The 13,635-nt window shown below is 39.1% G+C and overlaps 1 protein-coding gene across 5 annotated transcripts in view; it reads left to right on the forward strand.

Moving 5' to 3' along the window:
* Positions 1–13,635, forward strand: part of Tasp1 (taspase 1) — a 218,774-nt gene that overhangs the window by 46,964 nt on the left and 158,175 nt on the right. For all 5 annotated transcript variants that reach the window (XR_007590415.1, XM_050134317.1, XM_050134318.1 and 2 more), the window contains one exon: positions 301–385. Coding sequence is in view for 4 of the 5 variants with exons in the window: in XM_050134317.1 (XP_049990274.1) it covers positions 301–385 (85 nt within the window). In the remaining variant the exon portion in view is untranslated. The remainder of the gene's footprint in view (positions 1–300; positions 386–13,635) is intronic.

A 13,635-nucleotide genomic window follows, 5' to 3' on the forward strand; every position in this document is an offset into this window, starting at 1 on the left:
GTGTCTGTAAAGAATTTCAAAGATATTTTAAAGATTTATTTATTTATTATGTATACAACATTCATTCCATGTATGCTTGCATGCCAGAAGAGGGCACCAGCTCTCATTACAGATGGTTGTGAGCCACCATGTGGTTGCTGGGAATTGAACTCAGGACCTCTGGAAGAGTAGTCAGTGCTCTTAACCTCTGAGCCATCTCTCCAGCTCAAAGATATTTTAAAGTTATTGAAATAGCACAAAACTAAATGGAGACATGTGAAGACATTTCTGATCTCTTTTTATGTCACTTTTCTATTGTAGGAATCAAGAATCCAGTCTCAGTTGCAAACAGACTCTTGTGTGAAGGGCAGAAGGGCAAGCTCTCTGCAGGCAGGATTCCTCCCTGGTAACCACTCTTCCTCTTGACTTCTGTCTTGGCATGTTAGTGTTCAAAGGCCGCTTTAATCCACAGAGGATGATGCTGTTGGTTCTGTACCGGAGATCCCACGTCTAAGTCACTTTGTTCTGTAATGGTGGCATACTCTACAGTTGATAAGCTCCAGATGGAATAGAATCTCATGGCTCAAAGGAGGTTTTAATTAATTTCTGGATTTTGTATGCCGTTGATTCTCAAGAGGATTTTGTGTCACCAAGTGATCAGTTAGGGTTATTTTGTTCTGAAACTCAGAACCTAAAGATACTGGAGCACAGTGTCTAAAGTAATTAGTTTTGGGACATTCATAGAAAAATACATGTTGCCTACTGTGAATAGCCATGATGCAACTGTTATTCACTGCTACTAATAATTAGCAAAGTCTTATCTTTTACCTTATTCATCTTACTCAGAAGAGGTAAAAACATAAAAAGATCAGAATAACAGATTTGCAAGTTAAGGGGATTCAGTCTTTGATGATGGTGTCGTCTTGGTTGCTGTGATGGGGAAAAGATGTACTAAGTAGCTAGTGCTGGGGCTATATCACAATAGAGCAATAAGTTCATCACATTAGTCAGAAAATCACAGTGCAGATTTAAAGGTTAAAAAGACTGGGTTGGAAAGATGTATGACTCAGAGGTTAAGAGCACTTGCTTAAAGAGGACCCCAGTTCAGTTCCCAGCACCCATATGGTGTTTTACACCCACCTATAACTCCAGTTGCAGGCGACCTGACAACTTCTTCTGACCTTTGTGTGTACCAGGTACTCAGATTGTATGCATGCATATATGCAGGGAAAACACTCATACATATAAAATAAAAATCAGTCTTAAAAATGTACAGTATAAAATTTTCTTGGCAGAGTATAAAGCTGTAAACAGCCTAAATGTTTCTCAGTGGTTAGAAAATTTGCTTTCTAGTCCTATTACTAAGTAGAAAAAAGGAGGGAGACATTAATTCTAATTTACTCTACAACACAGTATCTTTAAGGGAATGTTTACACAAAATTTTAACTCTCATAAATGTAGAGGTTGAGAAATTCAAGTTCATAGTTCTGGCCTGTTTGACATGGTGTGGATTTTTTTTTTTTTTTTTTTTTTTTTTTTTTTTTTTTTTTTTTTTTGCCTTGCAAGCAGTTGCCTTCTTGTTTGTCCTGTCGTTGAAACTATATGGGAAAGGGAAGGGGAGAGGAGTCTGTAGAGGTACAGATGGGAAGAAGAGGGTAAAAGAGAGGAAGATAGAGAGAAGGATAGAGGGGAAGGAAGGAGTAAAAGATGAGGAGAGGGAGAGTGAGACAGGGAGAATGAGTGAGAGAGGGGCTTGCCAGTGCCCTTTTTTCTATTAGTACAGTGATACTTGTCATGGGAACCCTACCCACATGGTGCTCTCTCTCAGTTTATAGCAATAGGTATTTACATTGTAGAATTAAAAATAAAATGAAAGTTAACTTATATTTACATTCTTTTGGATTTTTTGAGACAGGGTCTCACTGTGTAATTCTGCCTTTCTTGGACATTCATTTATAGGCCAGCTGGCCTTGAACTCACAGAAATTTCTTGGTCCCTGTCTGCTAGGATAAAGGTCTGCATCAGCATGCCCAGCTATAGTTTCTTAAAAAACAACAGCAAAAAGCCTGCAAATCAATATGCTGAGCTAGTTGATACCACCTAAGTTAGGGAATAAAATATCACCAAAGGATTTGAGGCTATCTAGACTGAAGTTTTCTTTCTTTCTTCTCCTTCTCCTCCTTCTTCTTCTTTTTGGATATTGTCATAAAGCCCAGACTGGCCTTGAATTTGGAATTCCCGTCCTGTTGAATCCATCATGCTCAGCCAGCTAAGGCCTTTCTAGTGGATCCTCACCTTACACAGTGTCCCATAGCCCTATGCTGAGCTGTGGTGTTCCTTTACTTAGTAACAATTGTCCTAAATTGAAGGCTTTCTCATTCTCAGATGCTTTTTATGTTATGTGTGTTTTCTATTTATACATAAATATGTATATATTTATATAGTTGTATTTTCTAAGGCTCTATAAAAATGTGCATTGTATTAGTTACACCATTGTATTAGAGAGACCACGACCAAGCAGTTCATGGAAGAAAGTTGAACTGGGCTTGTTGTTCCCGAGGGCTAGAGTCTATCTTGACAGAACGAGAGCATGGCAGCAATAGCTGAGAGCTCACAGCCACTAGCCAGAAAACAGAGAGAGCTAACTTGAAGTGGCCTGAGCCTTTTGAGACCTTAAAGCTTGTCCCCAGTGACATGCTGTTGAAGAACAGCTTTGACAAAACTTGTACGTTCCTGTGTAGGACCGTGAGGGTTCGAATTATTAAGCAAAAGGAACAGAGACAGAAACACAGAACAACCTCGGGAGGGACATTCAGTGAGTACTGAACCACCTGAAGTTATTTTCCACCTGCTTATATACTTCACTCCAAAAGGGGAGAGGTGAGGCAATGGACTTTATTAACATGGTATAAGGAACAGACTTGAATTCTCTAACCTTTGGTCCAGGTGGAGCGGATCCACCTCGACACCTTCGACACCCATACTTCCTCCGGCCAGTGTACACATCCTAATCCTCTGTAACAGCTACCAACTGGGCAAGTATTCAAATGCTTGATATTTATGGGGAACCTCTCATTCAAACTACCACATGTGTGGGTATATTAAACACCTTGAATGGTTATATAATCCACTGTGATTGCCTCATAAAGAAAAGGAAGAAAGACAAAACAAGGCAAAGTAGTTGCCAAAGTGAGTATAATACCTTAATATTTTACAAGGAAAAATTTTTTATTAAAATGATCTCATCTATCCAGGCTGAATAAAACTCCTATGAGTATATGTACCACATTTTCTTTATCTATTGTTGGATTTCTGGGTTACTTCCACATCTTGACTATTGAGAACAGTACTGTAATAAGCATGGTTGTCCAAGTATCTCTTTGGTATGCTTGCTTAGATTCCTTTGGGTATGTATATGCCAAGGGATGGTATGGCTGGATCATAGGGTAGTTCTATGTATTTATTGTGATATCCTCTAACTGTGTAGCTCTGGTGGCCTAGAATTCAGTATGTAGACTACACAGGCTTTGAACTCACAAAGATCTGCCTGACTCTGTTTTTCAAATGCTGGGATTAAAGGAGTGAGCCACAAATGTGTAGCACAATTAATAAAACCAATAGACAGAAATTGCTTTCAACTTGAAGGTCAGAAAAGCAAAGCAGCCAGCCACTGGCTCTCACCTCTACCTCAGTCCAAAATGGCGATCCTGCCTTCAGGAATCTCAGAATGAGACTGTGTCTGAGAGCTGTCTCCTCCCGTTTTATATTCCTCTCTAGTGCTGGCATTAAAGGCAGACACCACTACCACTTGGTGTCTATGACAAGCTAGTGTGGCTTCTGGGATTAAAGATGTGTGTCACCTTTAAGGCTGACCAGTGCGGCTGTTTTAATCTCTGAACTTCAGGCAAGCTTTACTTATTAAAATACAAATGAATATCACTGCACCCATGCCTGGCCTGTTTTTGTTTTCGAGGAATACCTATATTGATCTACACAGTGGCTTCACCGGTTTTCATTCTCACCTGCAACTGTATAAGGATTTCTTTGCCCTCCCTCTTCAACAGTATCTGCCATCATTGTTTTCTTGATAATAGCCAATTTGACTGTGATGAAACAGATTTGAGAAGCAATTTTAAATTACATTATCATGGCAACTAAGGGTGTTAAATTATATTTCCCCCTTTGGTTTATCGAGACAGGGTTTCTCTTTATAATCCTGGCTATCATGGAACTCGCTCTATAGACCAGGCTAGCCTCAAACTCACAGAGCTCTGCCTGCCTCTGCCGCCAGAGTGCTGGTATTAAAGGCATGCGCCACCACCACCCAGTAATATATTTATTTTTAATATGCTGTGTCCATTTGTGTTTTTGATTTGCTCGCATATATGTCTGTGTACCACATGCTTATCTGGTGCCTGAGGAAGCCAGACGCTATTGGATCCGTTTTGTAGGCTGTCATGTGGGTACTAGAATTGATTCTGAATCCTCTGGAAGAAAAGCACGTGCTCTTAGCTGCTGAGCTATGTATTATCTCTGTAGCTTCTGAATTTCTTTTATTGAAAAATGTCTTCAATTTATTTTTCCATTTGTTTATTGGGTGATATAGTCTTTGAATGTTTAGTATTTTGAGTTTTCTATGGAATCTAAGTATTAATCTTTTATGAGATGTGTCGTTGGCAAAGGTTTTTCTCCCATCCTGTGTGCTGTCTCTTCAGTATGCCGATTCTTCCTGTGCTGAGCATCGATGTTTTAGTTTCATCATTTGTCAGTTGTTGGGATTACCTTTTCTGCTGTTTGAGGCCTTTTTAGAAAGCCCTTGTCCATTCCTACATCTTGAAGTCTTTTCTTCATATCTTCTATTGATTTCGAAGTTTAAGGACCTACTTAAGGTCTTGAATTAATTTTAAGTTAATTTTTTGTCATGTGAGATTTTATTTTGTTGTTCTACTTATAAAAATATAGGTTTTCCACACTCTTTGTTGAAGATGCTCTGCCCTCCTCTGTGTATGTGTGTGTATAAGACATGTCCATGTAGCTGTAGTTGTGGGTTTTTTTTTCTCAGTTTCTACTTAGCCACATGAGTACGAATGGAAACATTGACACGATAGTTACACTGTGTTGCTAAACAGTGATGCTGTGTAGGTTATGTGTACCAAATGCATTTGTTGTTCTGCTGTGGAGTCTTGCTGTGTTGCCAGGCTATCTTAGAACTGCTGATCTTAGGCTGGCCTCGCACTCCTACTTCTGTCACCCGAGTGGCGGATGACAGGTGTCTCTGACTATGCCCTGCTCTCATTTGCTTTTTGACGTTTTGGTGTTTCTTTTCCTTTCTTACCCTTGCTAAACCTTACACGCACCAGGCAAACACTATAGCACTGAACTATGTCCCCTCCCAGTTAGGACAGTGTCCTTTATAGTAGGTGCTCTAGTTTGTGACCAGTGACCAAAAGCAACTTTGGGAGGGAATGAATTATTTGGATAACACTTCCATGTCACAGTTCGTCACTGAGGCAGGTTAGAATAGGGACTCTAGTGGGAATTGGAGGTAGGAAGTGGAGACCCTGGAGAAATACTGAGTACTGGCTTTCTTTCTACATTAGTCAGCTACGTTTTTTATACAGCCTAGGCTCGCTCTCCCACCCACAGACACCACACACCGCAGGCTGACCCACCAACCTTGACTAACAGTTAATAAAATGCCTCACAGGCATGCCCAGGCCAGTCTGAAGGAGGTATCTCCATTGCATATCCTTCCTCCTGGGCGTGTGAAGCTGAAGCTAACTATGACAGTCACATCATCTGTCTGCATGCTCCTGTCAGTAGGATGAGGAGCTGTATTTGGCTTATGTATACTTCTATAACTCCCTGACTTGTTAATTCTTCTTGCCCTTTTCTTTGTTTCATTTGGAAGTTTCCATTGCTTGTGGTTTTCAATCTCAGTTATTTTTTGTTATCTGGTTACCAGCAAGTCACATCCAGTCTAGTTTATCATTTCTGACTTTGTATTTACTGCTATACGTTAGACTAGTATCTTTATGAAAGGCTTCTGTCTTCCTAAATACATATGAATAGAGATTTAATAATTTTTAAAATATTTTTGTTTACTGGTTTTTATAATTTTTATTACTTTTAGATAATGTTGAGTTGAGTAATATCCCTTTCCCCTGTAGGTTTTATTTTTCTGTTTGGTAGTTTTTTATTGGATTGCAGGCGTTATGAGTTTTACATTTTTGTGTATGGAATGTTTTTATGTTTTAATAGACATAAAATTTTATTAAAGCATTTGGTCTTTCCAGGTCCTGCTTTAGGCTTCCCAAGTCTAGAGAATACATTTCGCCTCATTGTCACTGCAGCAGATGACGTGAGAGTGAAGAGGCCCCTCAGCCCGTGGGAGTTAAGGTTTCCTGGCCCTATCTGAACTTGGGACTGTTTCCTTAGCAATTGGCAGGTTGTATGCTTCAGGGCTTTGGGCCTTTTCCTCTTTCTTAGACTCTGGTCTCCATTCAGCAAACTACTAAAGAGGTGCTTTCTCCAGGTCTCTGGAGCCCTCTCTCTGTAGTTCTTTCCTCTCTTGTAATTTGTCCTGTGAACTCTAGCCATTTTGGCTTCTGATGGCTCAGTTCCATCTCTTTGCTTTAGAGACTGCTGGGCTCCTGGACTGTGGCCTAGAAACTCTGGAAGTCATACAAGTAACTCTCTGAGTGCAGCTTGGTTTTTATGTTTTTCTTTTCTTTTTTTACAGGATAACAGTCCTTTGTTGCTTGGTGTGGTGTCTAGTGTCTAAAACTGTTGATATTCATATTTTCCTTTTTTTCCTCATTGAGTCAGACAAGATGATAAGTTTATTTTGTTACTCTTTCTTGCCTAGTAGTGAAAAATCTTTACATACTTGGAAACTCACTGTGTAACTATAGTATTTTAAAAGTAGATTCTTCCACTCCTCTGTATTAACTTAACCAGAGTTATCATTTATTTTGAGTTTATTTTACATTTTTTTTAAAGAGAAGATGCTTTTAAATTTTTTTTAAAGATTATTCTTCTCCCATATATTACATCCCTACCACAGTTTCCCTTTCCTTCCCTCACCCCATCCTCCTCCCCACCATCTTCCCTCTCCAGATCCATGAGTCCTTCATTTTCCCTCAGAGAAGAGTGGGCCTCTTCATCACCCAAACATGGCATGATATGTTAAAATAAGCCCAGGTACATACCATCACATCAAAGCTGGACAAGGTGACCCAGTAGGAGGAAAAGGATCCCATAAGTAGGCAAAAGAGTGAGTGACTGCCTCTGCTCCCAGTTTTAGGAATCCCACAAGAACACCAACCTACCCAGCTATTAAGTGTATGCTGACGACCTAGGTCACCTCCCTATGGGCTCCCTGATCTCTGCGAGCCCCCCTGAGGCCCAGTCAGTTGATTCTATGGGCTGTGTTCTTGGAATATCCCTGACCCCTAGGTTCCTCTGATCCTTCCTGCCTTTCCTCTACATGATTTCTTGAGCTTCATCTAATGTTTGGCTGTGGGACTCTGCATCTGCTCCCATCAATTGCTGGATGAAGTCTCTCTGGTCTCTGATGAGGATTGTGCTAGACTCTGATCCCAGAACACTCTTCAGGGAGGACAAAGTATAGGTTGAAGGTTTTGTGACTGGGTTGGTGTCCCAATCCCTGTATTTAAGGCCTTGCCTGATTATAGAAGATGACCAACTCAGGCTTTGTCTCCTTTGGTGATATTTTACTTGTGATCTAACAAATAAAGCTCACCTGAAGATCAGAGTGTGGAGCTAGCCAGTTAGGTATAGAGGCCAGGCAGTGGTGGCTCACACCTTTAATCCCAGTGCTTGGGAGTCACATGCCTTTAGTCCCATCACTAAGGAGGTGAAGACCGGAAGGGATATAACTGGGCAAAGAGAGGAATGAATATAACATGGGAGGATACAGGAGCTCAAAGATTCAGTCTGAGGATTCTCAGAGACAGAATTTTGCCCTCTTCAACCTGAGTTTTCGTTAGAGGTATAAAGAACTCATGTGATTGGCTGCTCCTCTTCTCTGATCTTTCAGCTTTCACCCCCTAATATCTGACACTGGGTTTTTATCATTAAGATCAATTATTAATCACACTACAATCCCCTATTACTAGGAGTCTTTGCATCTATTTTGATTTTTCATTTCCTGAATAGTTTCCTTTACCTGTTTGTTTTTCCTTGGCATTCTTTAAGGTATTTATTGATTTCTTCTAATTTTTTTTTCTTTTCCTTGACTCTTTAAGGTCTCTTATCATCTTCATAATGTTGACTTTAAGATCTTTTTTTTTTGTTGTTCTTCAGCTGTGTTGAATGAAGTATTCTGGCCTTGCTCTCATAGGATAGATGGGCTCTGGTCTTGCCATATTGCCTTGCCTATTGTTGATTGTATTCTTACACTGGCATTTAGGCATCTGGATTTGTGATGACTATAGGTCTAAGTCTTAATTTCTGAGTTTGTCTTTGTTGGATGGGTGTTGTGTTCCTTGGATTCTTTTTCTTCTTTTGTTGATGGAGGTTCTGTCCTGCCTAATCCCATAGCCATTCAGTCCCAAAGAAATACACGGAGGCTTACATTAATTATAAACTGCTTGACCTATTAGCTCAGGCTTCTTATTAACTCATATCTTACATTAACCCATAATTCTTGTTCTTATTAGCCAAGTGACTTGGTACCTTTTTTCAATGAGGCATTCTCATCTTGCTTCCTCTGTGTCTGGGTGATGACTACAGCCTGAACCTTTCTTTCCAGATTCTCCTATTCTGGTCACCCTGCCTATACTTCCTGCCTGGCTACTGGCCATTCAGCATTTTATTAAACCAACCCAAGTGACAAATTTTTATAGGGTACAAGACTATTGTCCCATAGCACTCTTTTGTCTTCTGGTCTTTGTGGCCTGGCTTTATGGTGGCTTGTATGACCTCTAATCTAACAGGGAGTCTCTGTCCTTGTTGGGATCTGGCCTTCTGGTGATTAGCTTGGCTTTGGTGCAGCTGTGGGTCTCTGTTCTTCTGCCTAATGTGGCCTGCACCTATCTTCTGACTGCAGTGGCCTGCACCTGAGCAGCAAAAGACCAAAAAGGCACTTTTTATTAATTTGACCCATAGAAATCCAGTTGCTCTCACCTAGTCCCTCATAATATTTTGTAGTATATTTATCTCTTCCTATATATACTGATGTGACACTTTCCAGTCATGCAGGATGCTCTTTAGTGAGAGAGTCTGGGCCCAAGTTTAGTACCTAATCTGTGTAATGATAATTAGCTAATCACTACATTTGTGCATTGTGATTTTTTTGTGGGTTTCATGCATTGTCTTAAAATGTTTTATAGTTTATTAGGTTAAGAGAGTTTGAGATAATAGAACTTGAATCCTATAGTTGTCCATGTTGTGGTGTTAGAAATTTCTGGTATTCACCTGTGTTACACTGTGTTTATACTCATCTAGTCATTCATCACATGTCCATAATAGTTATTCAACAAGTGTGTATTGTTTGTTTGCTGATTGTCACATATGGAGTCAGAAAAGCTATCATGTGAAAACTGAAAAACTTAACAACCAGGCATTATATATTAAAGCAGTAGGGCATTTTAAGGGCCAGAGAACAACTACACACAATTGAAAATGTCTTAAATAAAATGTTCATTTTATCTCTATAACTCACAGGGGAAGGAAGGCAGGAGAATTTCTTTTTTTTTTTTTTGTTTATGCCTAGGATTTGTTTTCTTTTCTTTTTTCTTTTTGAGGCAGGGACTCACACTGTTGCCTATACTGGCCTGGAACTCATTATGTAGCCCAGGACGACTTCATTCTCACGACAATCCTTCTACTTCAGCAATTGAGTTGCTGGGATTATGGGTGTGTGGTAACATGCCCAACATTGGTTATATGTGTGTGTGTGTATATATATATACATATATATATGTATATATATATATTTTGTTAAGAAAAATCAATATTTGTCTTGATGTCATGTCCTTACCTAGAATACCATTACTTGGGAGGTTAAGTGAGGAGGGTTGTGAGTTAAGGCCACCTTGGGGTACATGGAGAGATCCTGTGTTACATTTTTTTGGGGGGATACCTACTAAGATATAGTAGGTTGAAGTTATATCATATCTTGGGTTTCCTTTATAATAATTGTGTGTCAATCAGTAAAATTGACAATACATTCATAATTATTAAAGCAGACAGTAATAATCTGTTAATTTCATTGCTGTAACAAATGTCATAGACTAGTAGCTTAAAACAATAATGTATTTCTGACAGTTCTAAAGCTAAGGCGTCTTAAGGTCAAGAAGTTAGTTAGCAGCTGTAGTGTGCAGTGAGGGTTTAGTTTTCCCAGCTGAGTCATATGGTGAGAGGACAGTGGAATCCACTGGACCCTCACCCTGTTCAGTAGGGCTCTCTCAGGACCTAATCAGTCACCCTCCGTAAGCCACACCTCCTAACACCATCCTAAAACTGTTCAGAATTGGATTTCAGAATATGGAATTTGTCAGATTGGAGGACATAAATGTCAAATCAAATTGGTCATATTTTTTCTCTTTCTTTCTTTCTTTCTTTCTTTCTTTCTTTCTTTCTTTCTTTCTTTCTTTCTTTCTTTCTTTTTTTTAATAAGAAATTAGGAATCCTCAGCAGTGGGGCTGCAGAGATGGCTCAGTGGTTAAGAGCATTGCCTGCTCTTCCAAAGGTCCTGAGTTCAATTCCCAGCAACCACATGGTGGCTCACAACCATCTGTAATGAGGTCTGGTGCCCTCTTCTGGCCTTCAGGCATAGACACAGACAGAATATTGTATACATAATAAATAAATAAAATATTAAAAAAAAGAATCCTCAGCAGTTAGCTCACTGGGTAAAGTGCATGAGTCATTACATCCAAGTAAAAGTCCTGTATGGTAGTGAATGCATATAATCCATATGCTCGGGGAGTGGCATAGAAACAGATGAATCCCTGGCTTGCTAACTAGCCAGTCTTTCTGAAATAGTGAGCTGGAGGTTCATTGAGAGACCTTAACTCAAAAATAGAAGATAGAAAAAGATAGAGAGACACCTGGCATTGACCTCTGGTCTCTTCATATCTTTGCATGGGTGCAGGAACATATACATGCATCATACATATGTCACAACATTTCACATTCCACAGACACCTCACACACTGCATACCACATAAACATCACATATATTACACACATATTGCATACACATTACACACACATCCATTACACACATATCACACACATTACAAATCACACACATTGCATACACATTGCATACATACCACACACATCACACATACTACACAATGCTACACACACATTACATATACATCACACATACACCATACACACATGTCACATACATTATATAGACACCACACACATCACACAATTACATACATATTGCATACATCATACATATTACATATATTCACATCATCCCCTACCCAAATTCAGATTTTGTTAGTTTCGTACATGTTCCTAGTGCAGTGAGCTCTTGCACTTTATGTTCATGAGCTTTAAGTATTAGTAGCCTGATTTGTCTTCAGATATATGTATTTGTAATGCACAATGAAATGATAGTTTTTTAAATTCAATGCTTAGTATTTTCTCGTGTACCATTATTTTATTATTGGGAATTTTATATATTGAATATAATGTGTTTTGGTCTATTCCACTCTCCTTTCCCTTCCATTGAACCCTTTCCCCAATTTCCTTCAATTCTCACGTGTTTTCTTCTTCTTTAAATTCATGGTGTCTACTTAATGCCTGGGTCATCTACTAGACCATGGGTAGCCTCTCAGGGACTATAACTCTTTACAGAACTGATTTTCCCTTTCAAGAAGCTATCAGTTGCCAATAGCTTCTCAGCTCGGAGTGGAATTTCCTGGTCACCTCCCCACTTTATTCTTGTCTGACTTTATTTCATGAAGAGCATGTGCATGCTGTCACAGCTGCTGTCATTTCATATGTACAACTACTCTACTGTCTCAGAAAACATGGTTTCGCTGTAGTCATCATTGCATCTAGCTCCATATATTCCTTCCAGTCTCTCTTCTGAGATGGTCCCTGAGACTTAAGAGCATGATGTAGATGTTGCATTTAGGGTTGAACACCTTGCTTTTTTGTAGTGTCTGCATGGTGACCAGTTGTGGGTTATTGTGTTAATTGCCATCTATTGCAACAATAATATTCTCTGATGAGGGCTGAGAGATGCACTTGCCTTTGGGTATGATGATAAGTCTTTAAGTGTTGGTTTAATGTTATATTCATCTAGCAGAATATTAGTAGTGGGTTCTCTCTTAGGTCCCATGACCTACCTAATCTCAGGTTTGTGGCTTCAGTAACAGTGCTAGCTAGACATGAGTTCTAACTTGTGTTTTGCAATGATTTTCATGACTGGTTTGTCTGAGAATTGACTGGAGTGGGCTGGGGTGGGTGCATCCACAGCACAGAAACAGTATCAGGAAGGTCAGTGTAACTATGGACAGTTGAGGTTTAGAGGAAGGAAGGACAGAGGTGGGCATGTCTTAACTGTGGTAGAGTTAATGTCTTTTCTAATGGGTTTGTACCAACCTACTTTAAAAATTTTTCCTCAGAGATTCAGAACAAATCTCAAAGGAAGTTCAAGTTGGTACTTGCTCTTCTGTAAAATGATTTTTTTTCTATTTCTACATGTCAGTATATATGTGTATGTATTGTTATACATACACATACTTTGCCGAAATTTTACATTGAAATGATATCAAAAACATTTATATGACATTTCTTGTGATGGTAAATTCCTAGACAATATTCGATGGTAAGCAAAGGCTACCTATTAGTATATTTTATAGTATCTATAAGTGACTTCTAAATATTAATATTTTAAAATGTCTATAGTATTTAAGAATTACGTAGATTATATCAAAGTTTGAGACAAATTTTCGTTTATTCCAGGCTGGCTTCAACTCACTATGTGGATCAAGGGATCAAACTCAGAACTTCATGTATACTAGGTGTGCTAGTTAGGGTTACTATAGCTATGATGAAACACCTTGACTGTTAGCTGTTGGCTTGCTATAAATAGCTTTTATTATATTTAGGTATGACCCTTGTATCCCTAGTCTCTCCAATACCTTTATCATAAAGGGGTGTTGAATTTTGTTGAATGCTTTTTCAGCATCTAATGAAATGATCATATGTTTTTTTTCTTTCAGTTTATTTATATGGTGGATTACATTGATAGATTTTCGTATGTTGAACCAGCCCTGCATCTCTGGGATGAAGCCTGCTTGATCATAATGGATAATTTTTCTAATGTGTTCTTGAATTTGGTTTGCTAGTATTTTATTGAGAATTTTTGCGTCGATATTCATGAGTGAGATAGGCCTGTAATTCTCTTTCTTGGTTGGGTCTTTGTGTGGTTTCTAGCCAGAAATAAAGGACATTGATCCTATAATTAGTGATCCTAGAGAAGCTAAATAAGAAAGAGAACCCAAAGAAAAACCTATAGGCATCCTCCTAAATATTAACCTTCATCAGGCGATGAAAGGAGACAGAGACAGAGACCCACATTGGAGCACCGGACTGAAATCTCAAGGTCCAAATCAGGAGCACAAGGAAAGAGAGCACGAGCAAGAAACTCAGGAC

This window comes from Alexandromys fortis, unplaced genomic scaffold, assembly GCF_014885135.2.
Source record: "Alexandromys fortis isolate MF-2015 unplaced genomic scaffold, M_Fortis_MF-2015_v1.1 scaffold_6, whole genome shotgun sequence".
In the NCBI taxonomy this organism is placed as follows: domain Eukaryota; kingdom Metazoa; phylum Chordata; class Mammalia; order Rodentia; family Cricetidae; genus Alexandromys; species Alexandromys fortis.